A 20,945-nucleotide genomic window follows, 5' to 3' on the forward strand; every position below is an offset into this window, starting at 1 on the left:
AAAATCTTCTCATTTTACAGATATAGATTCAGATCGCCCCGAGCCTATTGTACATTCTTGTCTTTGTACTTAGGGGAAACAAGAACGGAAGCGACCGTAAAATCATGCCGCACAGACAATATACTGTAGCGTGTGTTTGGCCTGACTGACGGGTTTGTGTGACTGCTTATGACAAGCATGCGATATTGGAGAAATGTAGTTGATGGGACATGTTATCATACACGTACAACGGATATATTCAACAGTATTTGCAAGCGATATCAACCAAGTTATTTGACTTTATATCTAACGGTATACGAGAGCATGCAATGCTTCATGTTTTAAATATTCTATCGACAAGAAGAAACGCATGAGCAATTTGTATTTTTTAAAAATCTATACATTACCTACAAATGACCGTCCCCGTATGTGTCGTCCCATTTTTTTCTGTGTAAGCCCGATAGATTTCAAAGATATATTAAGTGTTACATATCTATATAATGATGAGGGCTTACCCAACTTTCAAAGCAAAAATCACGTGCAATCCCGCGCGTTTTTGACATTGGTAGCTACGCCCCAGACTGCGCTTTCCCTACTACAGACTTGAAAATATGATAACAGATATTAACAGATATTTAACAGATATTTATTTCAATGTTACATTCTTCCACTGCTCCTCCACCTCAGACGGTGGTTTGATGAAACGTCCATTTCGATTCTATGTCGCTCTGAAAAACGAATGATTCTCTTTAACCTTAGTGACACCTTCTTCGTCTCTGTCAATTGTCTATCAATAAACTATCGCCAATAAGATGAGATAAAAACTGTTGTTTTACTTTGTATTAATATTCATGAAATAGTTGAGTTATTAGTGGTGCGTAATATCTCAAGCAGAAAATAATACACTGAAATAGAATTCATTTTTGGTCAGTGCAAAATAACGCAGTCTGATTCTTTACAATGTTATTTTTGGCATTTTCGAAATTCTTACGCTTGTTCACACAAGAATGCAAGTTTCTGTGAGCAATAGTGATCGGCCCACTTATAGTCGAAATGTTTCCATAAGCTCATGCAATTCTGTGTCCTGCCGGTGTCGTCGGGTTGTGAGCTGTCCCAGTCGAAATACTCAATAGATTTCTCAGACTTGTCCCACACCCACAGACCCTCCGCCCTGATGTCGTTACCCCCGAGCCACACCCCGTCAGTCACGTCAGCTGGAACATGAAGAGGGTGATATTCGATTGAGTGTTAGTGGAGATCAGTTCAGATCAAATCAATAACCTTTCAGTCAACAGAATGCTCCTGGGTCTTTCAAACTATATCTGAACACACAATATATCCAGTGTGTTTATTAGCAATTATCTTTCAACATTTCAGATCTTTTGAGGTTGCAGGTTAAAGAGCAACCGCACGTGTCGAAAACGACGCTGACCATGAACCTGTGGTCAGTTTCGCGGACTTAGTACATGTAAACGCATCCTAATGACATGCTATCCACGTTGTGTGTGGATGGACACTCACCATGTCAATCTCTGGAATGCCCAGATTAGGTCATTTACGGACAGCCGCCATCATTCCAGCTATATGAATAATCGAGTGTGGACCAGACAATCCAGTGATTGGAACGTCCAATTTTGTCAGTAACTGACAAGTGATTCAAATCATTATGTATTTCTTTGGGTTTTTTTCGTGTTAAACGTGATATGTTGATGTCATGGGATGTGACAACGTGTTTCTTTCAAAGTTATAGACAACAATGTCACTGAATAAGTCTTTAAAATGTGTTTCCTATCTGACACCCGCTCTGAAATTTCACAGCGACACGAAATAATAAATAATTCATTTAACGTTCATAACGAAACTTACACAATTAGCAACAACCATTTTCCCGTCTACTCTTTGAGGTTCGGTAATTGGAACATACATAATATTCGAATGTCCCAATTATAGGTGTACCACATGAGAAAAAAGACTCTTTGCTACACTATGCGATTTTAATGCAGTAAACCCTTGTACATGTACCTTGCTAATCAATGCTATCGTAGCATATAGACTGATATACCTTCCATATCTTGATGTACTTGTATTGTATCCTGTAATGTTATGCACCACCGCACTTAGACTGTTATATCTTCCATGCTCTGATGTACTTGTATTGTTCCCTGTAATATTATGCATCACCGCACTTAGACTGTTATATCTTCCATGCTCTGATGCACTTGTATTGTATCCTGTAATGTTATGCATCACCGCACTTAGACTGATATATCTTCCATATCGTGATGTACTTGTTTTGTTCCCTGTAATATTATGCATCACCACACTTAGACTGTTATATCTTCCATGCTCTGATGTACTTGTATTGTTCCCTGTAATATTAGGCATCACCGCACTTAGACTGTTATATCTTCCATGTTCTGATGTACTTGTATTGTTCCCTGTAATATTAGGCACCACCGCACATGGATGCAAAAATTATATTTTGCCCGATAATCTTCACCGAAACGTAGTATCCGCTGCAAGGAACAAGTTATATATCCATAAGAGTCACCATCCTCGTCATACCAACTTCTAGCCCCTTAAAGAAGTTACTTCACGTTGTTGATGGTTAACGAACTATATATCATGTGCATTTACCATGCACTCTCACGGGGCATGGTTACACTGAGGACCTTATATTCAAGCCCCCGCCCCCCACCCCCTTCCCTTAACAGCTCTACCACTCACTGTTCTGGAGCTTCATGTAGGCCTGGACGTGCTTGTTTTCTCCATCTGTCTCAATCTCCGCCAGGTAGGAACCAAATGAAGCGCACAAGCTCTACAAGAAACGGATAGGTTTTTTAGACTACGGGGACTATTAATAATACAACATTCGCTACCCAGTCTTTAGGTTTATGCTGTAGGCAGAAGTAATCCAGCCATATGGCAACGGTCTGTGCACAGTCGCTCCTGAACCAGACAATCCAGTGATGAAAAAGGATGAGCATCGATGTATTCAAATGAGACATGATGACATCAGTCAGCCAAGTCAGCGAGTCTGACCACCCGATCCTTTAGTCACTTCTTACAACAATCATGGGTTACTGAAGATCAGTTCTAACACCGATCTTCACGGGTCTACTCAAGCAGACATAGTAATATCATGGTGAATGGTCATAATAGGTATCGGCTACAAAAGCGAATGCTCCAACGGACGGCGGAGTATGTCCTCGTTAAAAAAAGGATCCAGCCCTCTGATGTTGGCCCAGGTTCGTATTTTATTGTTCAGTTCGAAATCGTTTGTTTGTTGTACTTGCAATATTCTAACTATATGAAGGTTTGTAGATAACCGAACCTGGACCAGCAAATCCGATGCTTGACATCATGAGCATCAGTTAACGCATCTATGACACGATGATATCTATCAGCTACCCTATCCCGCCATTTTCCTCTTACAAGTGAGTGAGGGAGTGAGTTTAGTTTTACGCCGCACTCAGCAATATTCCAGTTATATGGCAGCGGTCTGTAAATAGTTCAGTCTGGACTAGACAATCCAGTGATCAACAACATGAGCATCGATCTGTGCAACTGGGAACCGATGACAAGTGTCAACCAAGTCAGCGATCCTGACCACCCGATCCCGTTAGTCGCCTCCTACAAGCATAGTTGCCATTGATGCCAAGCACGGATTGCTGAGGGCCTATTCTACCCCGGTCTTCCTCTTCCGATAGGCATGGTTGCTTATGATCAGTTCTTGTCTGGCATCTGCTTCCGCAATCATAGTATATTATTGGATACGTCAGAGAATGTAAATTTCAGAAGTCCACATCAGTTACTGTAAGCTACATGCTTAGTCCGACAGATGACCGTGTTACCTGGGATAGAAGCATCCCGGGAATTATCGGGAAAATGGTCTAAAGTGATTTATCGATCTGCCTGGAAAACGTCAAGATTCATAATGACACCACATGCACGTGTAGGAGGCTCCCACGTTGTGCACGTGCTCCCGTGCATTCTGTTTGCGTGTGGTGATAACCTGAAATGATGCTGCATACACAAGATGAATGTTATTGTAGCGTTCCGTAATGAGCTTTCTTTCTACGAGACTTCAAAGTTCAGGTTCCCCTACTTTTTTAAGAGTATATCATTTCATCTTATTTGGAATATGGCTGTCTACTAAATGACACGTTAACAAAATGGCGTCTGCCTCTCGGCTGAATTTTCACAATCGATGAAATAAACTCAAACAATCTTAAACGTGCTAATTAAAATGGTTAAATATATTTATGTTACGTATGCAAACTACACAATGTATAATATAGTTTAAATAAAGAAGTGAAAGTCGGTGAAATTAATGTCTACACAGGGAACTCAAAACACCTAATCGAACAGTTTTCAAACTCTGGGCATATGAGGGCAAACTGTGTCATATTTTGACGTCATACGATTATAAGAGACATCACCTCTCGGAGGAATGTTCTGCGGTTACCGTGGCAACGGAAGGGGTGACACGGAACTTTGTAAAACATCATTGACGAATGAAATTAAAGCGTGTTGCATGAAAGGAAAACAATACTGCGCACTAGATACCGGTAGCGACATTAGTATGCGGATCTGTTACTGACCAGGGACCATGCCTGTTACATCAATACTTACCGCGGCGTCGATGAAGCTGGCCTTTGTCTTATAGAAGGCATAACATGAGGTTCCATAATTTGTCCAGCTCTCCGGACATGTAGTCTGACCAGCCACTGCAAAAACATACTGAATATGATTACACGATGCCATTTAGAAAGTGGTCAAATGCAACATATGTCATATACTGAGAAAGTGAAATCCCAAATATGACATATGTTGCATACTGAATATATCTAGTACAACAGAGATGTATCATTCACACAAATACATGTAGTTGTATTCAATGTCGCAAATTTTGGTTATATTCGTTAATAGCATTACGTCGTTTAGAGCGCTAATGTCAGTGTTTATATATCATTTTTACCTTTGGTTATTTTGTTGTTTTATCCACACTCAACAATATTCCAGCTATATGGCAGTGGTCTGCAAATAACCCTGTCTGGACCAGACAATAGAGGCAATATCTCCACAATTCTGATACGATGACATGTGTCGCAGGAGATGACATACGGGCATCATCAGGTGTTAGTTGCCACTTACAAGTTTAGGTTACTGAAGATTCTAACCCTAATCTTCACGGGTCAGTTTAAGTATGATGCAACTGACAGAAACATACATTTCGAAACCTATTACTGATATAACTGTGATTAACGTGCAGTGCTAATTTCCACAAAGCGTGTTCACAGCATATAGTTAGAATTATGACCTCGGTCAACAGATCGTTCGTTATAATTTCGTTTCCCACATCTATCAGATGAACACAACAATTAATACAAGCACAGCGTAGCCTCCGTGATCTAACGCACCGAACTGACTGTACACGGCCGGCTTAAAGAAAGTATTCAAATATTACAAGATAATAAACTTACATAGACCCACCTAATGCGACCACAGCACTGAACAGAAGAGACACGACGATGCTACTCATTGTAAAATAACGTCAAGCTCGGCTAAGAGGGTCGTTAGTGTTGCTTATGAAGAGTGACGTATAATCAGTTTCAGTGGGAAAAAGCGGGTGTTTCTATAACCAAGTCACTATCGCTTCGATATCTAAGCAGGTCATGGAGATTATTCCTTTCGAATAGTTTATAATGAGATCATTTCCATTATAAAGCAACCAAATAATGGAATCCGTTTTGAGTGGAGGATTGAATCTGGATATGGACATATGAATGAACGTCGATTGTTTCCTTCGTTTAATTGCTGTACAGATGGTATAAGGAATCTGTTTCAGTAATCAGTACTTTCTAACGACGGATTGTTTCCAATGTAAAATACAACTTGGAATCCAATAGCGTTGGATACAGAGAAACGAAAAAATGAATCCGTTTTGAGTGGAGGGTTGAATCTAGATATAGACATATGTGTGAACATCAATTGTCCCTTCTCTTAAGTGTTTTATGCAGACGATGTAAGGTATCTGTTTCTATAATCACTTTTTTATGGTGAAAGACTATTTCCTGTCGTTATTCTGTATTGAGACCTTCGACCATACTTGTCCAGTGCTGGTCGCTGGAGATGATTAACCATGACTTTGACCTTTCTGGGTAGCCCAAACATGATGACCCGCTGCTCATGATAGCATGGCTGGTTTGTTATATCATATCATACAGTATTACACATATCCATATCACGACTTTTATACTGATTGAAGCAAACAAACTATGTATAGTCATAAACACAAGACAAATGACATCAGGTAGTTATTAGTTTGCTGACATAGTTGATGCATTTCAACGTGTCCCTGGTCAAACACCTGTCTGGTCAGATTCGAGGTTTTGCAGAGCATCGACATGGAGGTGGAACTGGTCTATAGGCAGTGTTAAAAAACAAACACAACCGGACAAGAAATCTAGATTTCTACTCTCTCTACCGGCAATATTTGTCAAAGATTGCTTATACCATTTTACAGAAATGATAAGAACACGAATACATTTTACCTACGTGAAGCTTACATTCTAATGAATGTATTTACCCACTGAGACGAAGGTGATCAAGTGGGAATAAATCCACATTTACTGTCTCTGTTCACTTTTGCCCTGTACACGTATATGCAGTCAAACAGTTTTACTTACTGTTACCTTTTCAGATAAAAAGGGATTAATCAGAAAGGGATTAAGCATGTCCCTTTACTCAATACACGCTCTTGAGGCAGTGGGGTAGCTGAGTGGTTAAAGCGTTTGTTTGTCACACCGAGGACTCGAGTTACAATGTTGAAGCCCATTTCTGGTGTCCCCTGCTGTTATAAATAATTGCTTCAATATTGCTAAAAGCAGCGTAAAACCATACTCGCTAACTCTCTCACTGTATACATACTCACATCACCGAATCACATAGTTTGACTCTATCTTAGGACCACTGAAGAAAAAGTACAACATCGAATATGTTCTTGAAATCAAAGCAGTGTGTTACATGTTTTGTCACTGCTACAAACAGCCTTTTCGTACATTAATTTCAAAGGTAGCTATTTTGACAACATTTATGAGATTTTCACACAGGAATGCATTGGTGCAGTAATCCATTTCAAGGGGAATGTTTTCCAGTTCTGATTTGCCGTTCTGCTTATTGCCTGTGCCATCTGATTGCCCCCCTGCCCAGTCGATCTATTGGAAAGAGTTTTATAAATGGTCCCTCACACAGTGACATTCCGCCATGTTTTGATCTGTCAGTATTCGCTATCTGTGCCTCTGGTCGTTTCGTGAGTTTCCTGCATTCTTCCATGAGGAGTCGTATTCATTATGCAGTTTTCTTTTTCAGTTATAGTTGTGCTTTTATACATTTTATGCATGGTGCAGTTTGACATATGATGCGAACAAATTAGTGCCTGAACTACTGCTACTACTACAACAACAACAACAACAACAAAAACAACTACTACTTCTATTACTACTACAACAACAACAATAACTACTACTACTACTACTATTGCTATTACAGTTGTTTCTACTATTGCTGCCGCTACTAATACATGTATGTTTATTCCGTTAACGTCTCCATCGTGTTTTTATCGACCCAGAATATGTAGAAGGCGCCACGGAATATGACAGCTATAAAATTCTAGACATAGGTGCCTGAGGAGATACACGATACTTAATTTACCGAGACCAACCCACAGCTAAGAGCACTGAATTTTTGCGATTGTAGAGTAGTGTTCATTGCTTAGTTGATTGCGAAGCCTTTGTCGGTTCTAATGAAGCTTTAGCCTATGCGAGAAGACGGAGCTTGTCTTTGTGTCGCTAAGTCGTTTAGGCAGGTCATCGTGATCAAGATAGAATACGTGTTCAGTACTAGCTTATAGGAGTCAGGTTCATACTTGACAGAATCAAGTCGGAGCTAAAACAGCTGTGGAAAATGTAGCACGCTATAGAAAAATCAAAATTTTAAAGAAATTGTTACACCTGACAAAAAGAACCGGGTAGGGACACATGGGACTGACAAACACTTCATTTTTTGGATGTTTTCACTTTTACAGTATTCCAAGACACCTACTTCTGACACACGGCTGTGCATACGTATGTCATCAGGGCCCACTTGCACAAATCGATCTTAGCACTGCAATGACTGTAACTCCCATTCTTCAACATAAGCTTAAAATAGTCTTTGCGGTAAGATCGCTTTGTGCATGTGGGCCCTGGTAGTTCAGTCCCTTATTCTTATGTAGACATCATACCTTATCCACAAAGCTTCACCTCGAGCTAAGACAAAACAAAATATATCGAAAGACGGTACCTGATGTTTCCCTGACAACTGCCAGAACATTTAAGAATGGAACAAAGACTATCAGAAATCTGTCTCTAAGTGGGTTATCCCCGTTTCACTTCGAGACGGTATTTCATGATGATCAGTGAACTACCATTTAACATAATCTCCAATGTGATGTAAACTGCATATATATAATGTATCTCCCCATCTTTCATGAGACTGTGGACCTAACCTACACAAAGCTCGTAGTTGGAGCAGGAATATGGATGCCAACAATATAACTTTGCTGGCCAGTGTCTCATGCTGTCAACCACTCGTGTATCGTACCAATGACGCAGTCGTCGGTAATGTAGATAGTCACGGCGAAGACCGGGAAGGAGCACATTCCGACATCATTATTAGATAAAGTCTTAAATTACTGCTTGAAGTTGAGATCGGTTCATAATTCAATGATGGGCAGTTTGCTGCAGTGTCTTAGACGAGTTATCACTCTTTGGCTTTTCCACGATCTCGTCCTCATCAGATTCGATTGCAGATTATGCAGAATGTGAAAACAACCCTAACAGTATTCCATTCTTCAGACACAGTTGACACATCAGTCGTATCAGAACGTTTCGAGTTCCCCTCTTCTTAGTTTCAGACATAATACCTTCTCCGTGACATTGAATAAGTAAGTCTCGTTTGATCAAGTTCATAAAGTCCGTCTTTGGAGGCACGTAACGATGACTGGATAATTCGTCTCGGCTACTGCGTTCCCGGCACAGACATCTTTGGCCCTAAGCGTAATCCAGACATCGCGTAGACAGGTGTTCATAAACATTTACTTGGTGATGTATTTTATATGCAGGCTGCATTCACAAATGTGCCTCTTATGTTGTTAAGTGTTTATCTAGTGTCTAACAGCAACACTACCCCTTACCCCACGCACCCTATAAACTAATCCGACAAACTAGACAGGTTACTAGACTTGTCGGGATGGCAAAGATGGGTTGATCACTAGATCTATTTGAAACTCTGAGTGATTGAACAAGTAGTTTAGAAGTGTTCACAGCACTTGTTTCAGTATATGGCATTACATATAGGCAGACAGGGAAGGAAGAAATTCATATAATAATTGGTGATCACATAAACTATAAGTCTATGCATTGCTAAAACGACGTATTGCCAACCGTCATTGTCGTCTGTAAGCAGCTATATGTGCTTAAGTTAGTGAACTGAATAACTAAAACTAAAGCTAATTCATCATGGACAAGGCCGTCCGTGATCAACAGAACCATCGATGACTACCAAACCCATCCCAGGAAGTGGGACGTTGCCTAGAAGCATATTCAATTGATTAATGACGCACGAGTGCCGGAAGATGACTACCTCCTCGGGCTTAACGAATAGTAACTGCTGATTGGATGATTTTGCTTGTTCTCGTAATCGAATTACTGGATAACATGTGACTAAAACCCTACCCCAAGCCAGGCCCTCAAATATCGGAACTGTTTGTAAACATGTCATAAGTTCAAAGTGAAAGACGAAATAAGAAAAACGGTTGTTAGAATGATTATGACATCGTGCCGGATCTGTTTCACTGTACTTGTTTGAAAAGTGCGCTCTTATAAATTTGGAAAGGAAACGTGTTATTGTATTAGGTTGACTTCTGAGGGGGTTAAGTAATAATTTCTATCATAACCCATGCAAACGCAACAACAAACATCCATAAAGAAGCAAACGTATTCCTGTACATAAATAAATGTTTTTTTTCTCCAAAGTAACTGTTAAGTTTATGTCAGAGTCAAGGTATATACATCTCAAAGGTAAATGAATAAATGTTTCGTAATACATGTAAGATAACAAATGTACATAAGACAAAGTATGATACAATGTAGGCATTCAACAACTCGTGAGACAATAGTCCAGTCATTTGTGCGAGTCATGATATAGATATTCATTTGGTGATTATGTCATGAAACAAATCAGATGCCACATGAGTAGAGCACCAGTTTCCTTTAGAGGAGGGGAAGGGAGTATCCCGTTGTGTTCTAGATGAATACAGATTCATCCTGTTGCGACTATATACCTTCAAAATGTAAACATAAAGACATCACATATGTTGGCAGCACGTGTGAATCCATGTAATATGTCACATTGTTTTGGCAGCAGTTGCGTTCTCAACAGTTCTCTATTATCACAACACAGTCTATATACTGTCTAATTCCCATCACAAAATTCTTCTCCTGAACCCAAGTCAGGGCTGCAGAACACAAGTTCCATCTAAGGCAATCCCGATGACACCATCTTGACGGATACGCGGCCTCTGGGTCTTTTGCTGCATGAACACGTGTGGATTGGTTTGTATCTTAAAACAAACTATCATTCATCCATTAAGTATAAATTATTCGCAAATTCACTTTCCGCGGGCGCCAATGGACCTTCATCGACTTCCACCAATGGTCTTCTGTCTGCTAAAGGCTCTCGACCAATCATTGGGGGAGGAAGAGGCGGTCTGTCTGTCACATCAAAAGCTTGATTCACAAAGTAGGACAATGACCTCCTTCTTCCACCATCGTTGCCAGTAGGGCTGGGCTTTGTAGGTATGCAGTCATACTCAAGGGACTGCACAGAAGCTCTTCTGTCTTTACCGATATCTGGGGTGACAGGAAGCAAGTACTCGTCCTCATTTTCAAGCACAGAGGATCCGTCCACCATCCTATCGTCTGGTCGTTTCAGATTGCCCTTGTCCTCATCCCCAAACGTAGCCTCGTAATTATTTTCAGTCTGATCTACCTTATTGGACCTCAAGGTAAGGGTCGAGGTAAGAGATGGGCAGGTATAATTGTCCTCCTTGAAACTGGAACACGAGGACATCATTGCATATGGCTCAGAGTAAATCATTGACACACCGTCAGATCCGGTCGATTCCTGGGTCTCAGATCCCAGGTAACTCTGCCTTCCTGTTGGACTATCCATTCCTAAATAACAGGTGTTTTCTTGCGATGCCTCTTGCAGCTCAAACGGTTTGGGGACTTGCGGTACCGGGACAACTTTTGGTTCACTCTTCTTTCTTTTGTCTTTCTGCTTGGATTCGTAAGCATCAGAATAATACGGTGTCCGGGTTTCCATAGGGATGGTGCTGCCCATAGGCTCTCCGTTCATTGCTTCCTCCATCTCGACATATATCTTAGGGTCTCTGGAACTGCGGCGAGTCTTCGGTGCTGTTTCTCCGTTTACTATAACCGCACTCTTTTTTTGTGAGTCCATTTCCGCTGCAAGTTTCCTGTGAAGAAACACTTTCCATTTAATTGTCGTTTACAAAATCCTGATGATGGACAAGCAACTCGCGACACCTCATTTCATAGTAAAAGCAATAAAAAATCAGAAATCCTGTGTTTACCTGAGGATTACGGTGGGTTATTGTTACTAATAACTATTCAAAGCTTCTGGCAATGTCTTTCAAGCTAGTCATGGTGGACCGCGAGTGGGCGGGGTGGCAGTGAAGAGAAGAGAGAGGGGTGAGAGAGGGGGGTAATGAAAGATGGGACAGAGAAGAGGAAGGAGGAGGGAAGGGAAAAAGAAGGGAGGCGACAGTGAGGAGGAGGTAAGTAGACGGAGAGAGAGCATGAGAAGAAAGAAAACAAAGCAGGAGAGATCGTGTTCTTGGTGAACCCAGTGAACAAGGATGCTTTGCCTCACCTCATATACCACGGAAACCCTGCCAGTGTGATGGACAGGACAACGACCATAATCAGGACTCCAAATAAAATGGCGGCGACGAAGTCAGGGTCTGAGGGCAAACAGACATATTATTTCACATGCATTATTCAAAAGCACATTCTATTCAATAGTAGTGTCAATGATAATGTTCAAACATTGCACAGAGTGTGACTCTTTACAACCTTAAAACGTTTGTGATAGAAAATGTGTGTGTGTGTGTGTGTGTGTGTGTGTGTGTGTGTGTGTGTGTGTGTGTGTGTATCTGTGTGAGTGTGAAGAGAGCGGGGGGAGGTGTTAGGGGTGGAGGACGTGACATTCGGTGTCATTGACTGATTTGGGACTAAAAGCTATTGCTACCCATTGTGGCGTACAAATATCAATACCGCTTCATTGCCTGCATAAAATTATACGGGTAACTTGTGCATTGTGGAATGTCTCACCTATGCCGTCAGCGTCCCCGACTAGTTTGTTGAAAACACCGGCAACGTTTCCCTCGTCGGCATGGCACCTCAATACAAGGTTGGCAGCTTCATTTGCTGCAAAGAGAAAGAACGGTACATCATTCTCATCCTTCACTCGGTAACAATCAGCAGCTACTGTCAGTCAGTTAACTGATACCTTTAATGATGCTGTCAGGTTGATTCGTGTCCCATTCTAAACCTTGACTGAAGCGAAGTTTTGGGTTGACATGGCTTCGGGTATACGGGTGAAGTCTATTTTAATCTGCATTATAACGTATCGTGACCACTGGACATCATTCTGTAAGATTGACCGCCATATATCTGGAGTATTACTTAGTATGGCGCAAAACTAAATTCATTCACTCTGTAAGAGTGATGTCTAGAAACTGAAATCTGAATAATGTCACTCGGCATGATATTGTCCAAGCATATATTATTATTCCCAGTCCTATATATCGGCAGTGTTTACATGTGTTTTTCAAGTATAATAACTTTTGAATGAATAAAGTAGTTTGAATCCGATTTGAATATTATATAGGCAGGTGCTTGGTTATCATTCCTATTAGTTTAAAGGTGGTTCAGAGTGGTGTGTTGCCAGGTGGAAAATAAGGTGTTGATGCAAAGCGCAAAACTCAACGGACATTATTATCACGATGTCACTATTGTTAATTCATTACAAACAGCTCAAATAGTTGGCCTGTATATACCAAGGAACAGTATCTTCTATTAAGTGACGAAAACGTGGCTAGATTCTCTGAAAAGTACCTTCAAATCCAATCCACACATATCTAGGGGGACTGGTTGGACTAAGGGCCAGGCGAACTGTCACCGGCGTCGTTGTATTAAGGAGGGACTGTTCCTGTTGCTCTTCCTCCTCTTCAACCTTCTTGTCGTTGTCGCAGCCGAACACGTACGCAGTGTCTCTATCGTAGATGGTCAGTTTGGAACACTGGTTTGCTCTGGTGGTGCCGTTGAGGCGCATATAGACGCCGTACACCTGGATGTTGGCTTTGTCAGTAGGGTTTGCAGAGTCCACCGTGCAGGAGCAGGTGCCTGATTTGAAGCTGGATCTCTTTGGGTCGTACACAGAGAACGTCGACTCTCCTCGTACGGTCTCCACGGAACAGAAGTCGGCTATGGTTGATTCTGAAGACAAGGCAGTATACCAGTTCATTACCCGTAAGTTTCGGGACTGACAAATTACCCAGGCTATACGGCGATATGAGTGACATCTGATGAAGCATACGACATAATGGATAACAGCTTCTTGCTATTTGCACAGAGCAGCGTAGAAGTTGTTATCCATGAAGACATATGCTTCAGTATCATCTCATACTGACCAACTAAAATACGGAATAAATGACATGTTTTCTGATAAAGTTACATTCCTTGTGAGTTTCAGGATCTCGTACTAATGAATGAGTGAGTGAGTTAAAATTGTGCATCACATCGGCAATATTACAGCCATATAGCGATGAAAACAATGTTATCAATTTACAAATTCTGTCGACAAAGGACAGTAAATCTGACAATCCTATCTCAGATATATATTTAAAACTAGCCATGAAATCTAAAATTCTGTAACTATTAAGGACAATACAATATGAAAACAGGCAATCGATCAACAACAACCCATCACTAGGGACTAATGATTTTGAACTCTAGATTTGCCTTCATTAGGATCCTGAGTTGTCAGCAATGCGATGTGCATACGGCATGAAATTATTGTCCAATATGTCAAAAACACATAGTGCTACGGCAAATTATTACAGATAAAGAACACATATTGCCATATCCGGTGTCCAGCGGTTCATTCAGGCAATTACCACAGCTTTGTTTGCTATACACGAACTGATTTTATTTTCTGGGGATAACGCACTTCTTGTCTGCATATTTATATTTATGACACTGCCATACCACACACCTGCAATACACCTGTAGTACAGCTTGGAATAGCTTGACACTTTAACGGTGGAATCGGAACACGACCCCGATGTTTTAGGACTGGGGAAAGAGCATCTCGACTGTCCATAACAGTCTTCAACAATCTGGTCTATACCCTCCTGGTGGAACGCCAGCTGACAGTCTCCCGCTGCGTCGGTATCGCAGCAGGAGGTGTCTGTTGAGTTGTTGCAGTCGGTGATGGTGGGGCACTGGTCCGACGACTTGAAGCCGTACACAGCATGGTGGACTGCGATCCTCTTTTTGGATTCACACGTCAACGTGTGGTACTTATCAGTACAAGGGTTTGTGTTGTAGCAGATAGACTCCGTACGTATCTTCGTCTTGCATTCTGAAAAATAGATTATTTATTGATCGAACTGACGATGAATGACGATGAATTATAAGTGCATCAGAAATCAAAATAGCAATAGTTGGTATCGGTCAGAAGACCAGACATACCTCATAATGTGTGGATTTAAACCAGGAAGCTTTTCCACAACCCATGCATCAAGTTACACACACACACTCACACACACACACACACACACACACACACACACACACACACCGTCCAGAAATACATCTGGATATACTGTCCCTGAGATATACTGAGGAAGTATAACTCTGACACTGTATCCAAGAAAACTTTCAAATAGATATGACAAGTGAGATTTGGGACATGTTTTAATTACTTTTCGGTGTGGATTTAAACCAAGAACCTTTCCCACAACCCATGCATCAAGTCACACACACACACACACACACACACACACACACACACACACACACACACACACACACACACACACACACACACACACACACACACACACACACACACACACACACACACACACACACACACACAAATGTCCAGAAATGCCTCGCTTATCTCCTGTCCCTGGGATACACCGAGGAAGTATAACTCTGACATTGTATAGAAGAAAGCTTTTAAATGGATACTTGGGCGGGCAGGTTCATCATATTATGGTATTATTATGTTTGCATTGATGATACAACAGTCTTGTCATAGCTATACAGGTGTACCGGAAATAACAGTACCAAACCCTTAGATATAAATGGTGAATTATGTTCGATTCATTTTCTTTTGAAGGGTGAGTTTCTTCAATAATATTTTGTAAAATATGAATATCATTTAATAAGTGCGAGGAAAGATGCTTCTAAAGCATCACTTGCCTTGAATGTATGCATTTTTACTGAAGCCAGTGCCACTCAATCAACAAATGAAAGGTTATTAAAATTCCCGATTCACTAATTGCTGTTGGCTTAACTAAATCCAATGAGCTAAATGCCGCGCATAAATAATTATATGGACAGATTACAACTCATATATCATAGGATTGGCACATTAAGTGTTCCGTTACACGTCGCTGTACATAGTTTCTACCATGTAACGGAAATGCTCCCGATATTGTCAGTCGGATTGATGGCCCTCTGAGACAGATTTCGATGTAGTCAGATCTCATTAGCGCCATCACGGTGATAGAGCTGCAGGCAATACATGGGACCGACCATATCTAATTACCTGCTCTAGCTGTTATGACATGAGAACATGCTTTTTCCTTCATTAATCTAAATTAGTGTAGGTGCTAAACTTCCCAAGGTTGTTGTTTGATTATTTAGGATTAATGAATACAATCGTGGAAGCAATGACTTTATAAGAAATGGCTACCCGCACAAATGTTCATAAACGACAACATTGCACTATATATATTCACGTGAAGCATAAAGAAAATATTCAGTGTAAGTTACAAATACATGATTGGTATTTGTTTATGATAAAAGTCAAATCGAAGTTTCAGAGGTCTGAATTACTTTCACTGACAAGAATAGCGTACTATATATAGTTACGAGATGCGTAAAGAAAACATCGAATATGCACTACGAATGCATGCGTCGTATTTTCTTTGGTATATAAGTAAATTGCCGTTAAAGTGGGCAGAATATTTTCATTAGCAATATTACTGACCGTTGTATATTTAAGTGAAGCATTAAGTCATTAAGTATTCTATACGAATACATGCGTAGTATTTATCTATGGTATATCAGTACACTGATCTGTTTATATATGCACACACACACACACACACACACACACACACACACACACACACTTGAAGCGTAGAGAATTACATTGAATATACATTGCGAACACATTCTGTTTACTAGTATCTATGATGTACTAGCAAATTTACGTTGCAGAGGGCTGTTAATAAATGGCTATTAATGTAACTGAAACACTGAAGAAATCAAAACTTTTCAAATTAATAAATGAAATCAATAATCAAGAATGCATTATGGCCATACACAGAGAATGTCGTGTAGTTAAGATATTACTCCGCCGTCCAGTGCTTAACTGTTACTTAGACGTCTTAATACAATAATGTATACGTATGAGTTAACAAGTAACAGACAGGTTGCTAAGATTTATACAAATATGAAACATAGTGTAACATTGCGTTACTTTAATCCTGTAACTTCGAAGTACCATACAGTTTATTTATTTGTGATATCATTTGTTTGTATATCAGTTTGCCACCAGAAAGATCAAAGGAGCTGCTGGTGGTCTACATTTAACAGAGAACAACTGCTTACATAAACTTGTTTTGTGCATACAACAAATAAAGTGCTATTTACAATTATCTACATTTTCGCAAAAGCATTTTAAGATCATATAGAATGACCTGTGGGTAAAACATGACATCAATCAATAGGATGTACAATAGGATGTACAATTTAGAAACCAAATGGTTGATTCATGCATAAACTGGATAGACGTCAAATGATCAGTCGGTAGATGTAGTACCAAAGATGACAAAGCAGTATTTTTCCGATTGGGATCCCTGAGGATTGGAATTCTGAGCTTTTACATTCCGATAGAAAGGATTATATATTCAATTTCTTTCAGAAAATTGTTTCTCATTAGTTTGATTAATTAGTTTATTTTTGTGTGTATGTCCAAACTAATAAATTAATTCCTGTGCAAAGGTAATCGATTTTCTCACCTGTCATGCATAATATTCCCAAGAGTACGAGGAGAGTCGACACGAGACAGCACATAGCACTCTGTATGTGTAGACTGTCCACTGTCACTTGTCCATACGAAATGACCCGGATCAGGCTAACGGGGTTGACCTTACGCTGGTCAGGTGACTCAAATCCGAGGAGTGAAGGTTAACGAGATGACCAGTGGACTATGGGAACGCTGGATTGGAGCGGACACACTGATGTCTGGAGTGGCGATAATCCTCGAGTGAGGAAGTGTTACGTGAGAGGCGAGTTTCAAGTGCCAGGCTCTCCCTTGATTTTTACTATAGGCGATAACGCTTGACTGATTTGCGTCAAACACTCAACTGGAGCACGCCCTTGTACGTCATCATTTTATCATTTGGTGAGCTGATAATGTTTTTTGCCTTTTATTACTCAACTGTTATTATCTGTACATCAGCCTATTTCAAATGAAAAGTTATCATCCTGTCATCATCTTACAAAGGAAGGATTAACTACATTTATTAAACACACAAATCAAGGTGCAATTTTATGTGCAAAAGTACTCTTCTTAACCGATTGCAATATGATCACATTATAGCACTAGAAGTGTACGCGCTCGTTCAAACTAAATATGGGTATAGGTCATTATACAGTTAATATGTATACGGATTATCGTTCCGTACAGCTTATACAATATATATTTAATGTAAAGATGGCAAAGCCATGTTATTTATTCCGAATGTGTTAAACATTTATATTGTGAAAGTATTGTTGGTTAAACTGCCTAAATGTTCCTGTCATAATGAAACACACTGAAAAAACATTTATAATCAATAAATGTTCAAGCAGAATTCACAGAACATTCTTTCTTTTGTGCTTTCAACAAACGAAACGAGATATGGAACTGTATGTACCTTTCTTCAGTGATTTCATGCTTGATACCCAGAAATAATTAATTCAATTTAACAACCATTCTGCCAAATATTACATAATATAAAACAGTGTATGCACCTTGAAGGGGTCACCTTGGAACCGAAATTTAGAGCATCTGAATACCTTTAAGGGTTACGTATAACTGAACGTTTGTTAAATATAGGGTGTTATTGAAGTAAAGGAAATGTAACATGTTGATGACCTTATGAATTGGCCTTGTCCGAGTACCACCATGCACCATGTGGACAGATTATGTATTCAGCTTGTACCAATATTGTTTCGATTGTCAGAGTCATTCAGCTTTCCCTATTAGCTATCATGTATTTTCACGTTACACCTTATAAACGTCAACCCTAAAATATATTTTACTCTCTCGTATTAGGATTATCTGCGTATAGATAATTTTGATGCGTAATGCCAAAATAGTAAACTGTAAACCTTCTTTTTCTGTGCATTATCTACTTACTGGATTTTTCATAATCGGCATTGTTCCTTATCTGTATAAATACCCAATTCGATTCCCCATATGAGTACAGTGTGTGAGGCCCATTTCAGGAGGCTCTCACCTCGATATTACTGTAAGTGGCGTAAAATTCATCTCACTAACGTACTTCACCTTTAAATAACCCTGCAGCCTCTTTATATGCATATCCTATGCTGTTGCTTTACATTTGTATAACTCTTCTATTTTGTCCTCTTAGATATACTGACCAGTGAAGATCAGCGTTAGAACTGATCTTCAGCAATCCAGGCTTGTCGTAAGAGGCGACTACTGGATGGTATGGTCATTCTTGTTGACGTGGTTGACACATGTCACCGGTTCCCATTTGCGCAGATCGATGCCCATGCTGTTGATCACTCGATTACCTGGTCCAGACTCGATTAGTTAGAGACCACTGTCATATAGTTGGAATATAATATTGCTGAGTGTAACGTATATGAATTTTATCAACTTACTCACTCATGTATATGATGAGTCCAGATGCTTCTTCTTGTAAAAACTCCTTTACACTTCCACAAGATCATTCGCCGTTCAACGGCTCTTCAGGTGGTTAATGTAAACTAATAATTTCTAAAGGATGTTTTTCAAGAAGAAACACCTGGACTCATCATTTATATATGTATTATATTTATTACTTATATATATTTGACTGGTCACGTATTTCTATTTTCGGAGATTTTCCCAAACTCCAACAACAAAGAAGAAACAGCATTTCCTTTATCAGTGGTCGATACGATCACTATTTGCCAGCCTCAAGGTCACGAGAAAGGGCAGTACGTCAGATTATTTTGTCGGCGCACTTCAAAGGATTGTCGCTTGCCTCTGAGGTCATCAGCCGGAAGACTGACCGGAGGTGACCGATCACACGTGATTGATGCTTCTTGCACGCTCTTTGTTATCTTAGACGCTACATCTATTTTCAGAAATACCGGACTCGTAATCTTTATGGATTACCTATATTGAGGTTTGGGGACTTACGTTATTAAAACACATCTCTCTGATTTTCCTGTTTAAAACAATCCATCATTTCACGTCAATTGGATATTGTTTTCATTGTTGTTGTTTCTGTCATGTCAAGCAATATAGAACAGCAGATTGAGGCATATCAATGACTGATGTCTAGAACATTTGTTTTCGCTCTAAAACACTACATAAACGTATGTTCAGACTATATTCTTTTGTTCTGCTTAATAAACAGTTGGGATCATGGCCTGTGTTTCGTGTTTCAACCTGTGCCTGTGTTTCAAAGATAAGGTTGTTTGGAACAACGGAGCACTGATAGTTAACGCAATGTATAATGCACATTTCATTCCAAGCAGACATTCCAAGCTTGCTGGTATTTACAATGCTACCAAAGACTTAAAATATAAGCCAAGACAGATGGTGTATCACTTCCATTTCACAATGAATAGACTCACACTACTAACATGTACAACCCATAAAGATTCAGGTTAGAATTGATCTTCAACAAAGCAGGCTTGTTGTGTAAGGCGACTAACGGGATCGGGTGATCAGTCTCTCTGACATGGTTGACACATGCCATCATATCCCAGTTGCGTGGATTAATGTCAAAGCTGTTGATCACTGACTTGTCTGACCCAGAGTCGATTACTTACAGACCGCCACCATATAGCTGAAATATTACTGAGTGCGGCGTCAAACAACAAACCAACAATCAGTGTGAAATGGTGACCCAGCAGTAGATGTTACTACACAGTGTGTATTACACTTAAATCTTTGAAGGGCATTTAGAAGTGGAAAGCATAAGGACAGCGAGACTTATGGATGTCAACTTCTTTTTTGTGGATAACACAACGTTTCGGAGCGTATCATTTTTCAGAATACGGTACGGATGTCATCACACTAATCTGTTATCATAGAGGGTTTGCTTGGTAAGTTCATATCTAATCCTTCTAATCTAATCCTTCTGCATATCACCAGATCACTCAACCCTTGGAAGCATTTTATTAAATTAGGCGTTATAAAAAAAGTGAAACGCGACATATCTTCCTTTCAAATATGGACTTTGCCGTCAATGAGACTTCTTTCGTAGCCGTATGTTTTCGAGCATTCAGACGTGGATACGTCTGAGT

The 20,945-nt window shown here is 40.0% G+C and overlaps 2 protein-coding genes across 2 annotated transcripts; both read right to left on the reverse strand.

The window, feature by feature from the left end:
- Positions 1–608: 608 nt before the first annotated feature.
- On the reverse strand, positions 609–5,596 carry LOC137287500 (alpha-N-acetylgalactosamine-specific lectin-like). The gene is made up of 5 exons (XM_067819838.1): positions 5,476–5,596; positions 4,615–4,709; positions 2,707–2,797; positions 971–1,193; positions 609–707 (listed from the first exon to the last, which is right to left on the reverse strand). The coding sequence occupies exons 1-5, from the start codon at positions 5,522–5,524 to the stop codon at positions 698–700; spliced, it is 468 nt and encodes a 155-aa protein (XP_067675939.1). The 5' UTR covers positions 5,525–5,596; the 3' UTR covers positions 609–697.
- Positions 5,597–10,093: 4,497 nt separating this feature from the next.
- LOC137287254 (uncharacterized) lies at positions 10,094–17,662 on the reverse strand. The gene is made up of 6 exons (XM_067819485.1): positions 17,432–17,662; positions 14,386–14,754; positions 13,227–13,607; positions 12,441–12,536; positions 11,980–12,070; positions 10,094–11,563 (listed from the first exon to the last, which is right to left on the reverse strand). Exons 1-6 carry the CDS (start codon positions 17,484–17,486, stop codon positions 10,660–10,662), a joined length of 1,896 nt encoding a protein of 631 aa, XP_067675586.1. The 5' UTR covers positions 17,487–17,662; the 3' UTR covers positions 10,094–10,659.
- Positions 17,663–20,945: the final 3,283 nt, after the last annotated feature.

This window comes from Haliotis asinina, chromosome 6 (assembly GCF_037392515.1).
Source record: "Haliotis asinina isolate JCU_RB_2024 chromosome 6, JCU_Hal_asi_v2, whole genome shotgun sequence".
NCBI lineage: Eukaryota > Metazoa > Mollusca > Gastropoda > Lepetellida > Haliotidae > Haliotis > Haliotis asinina.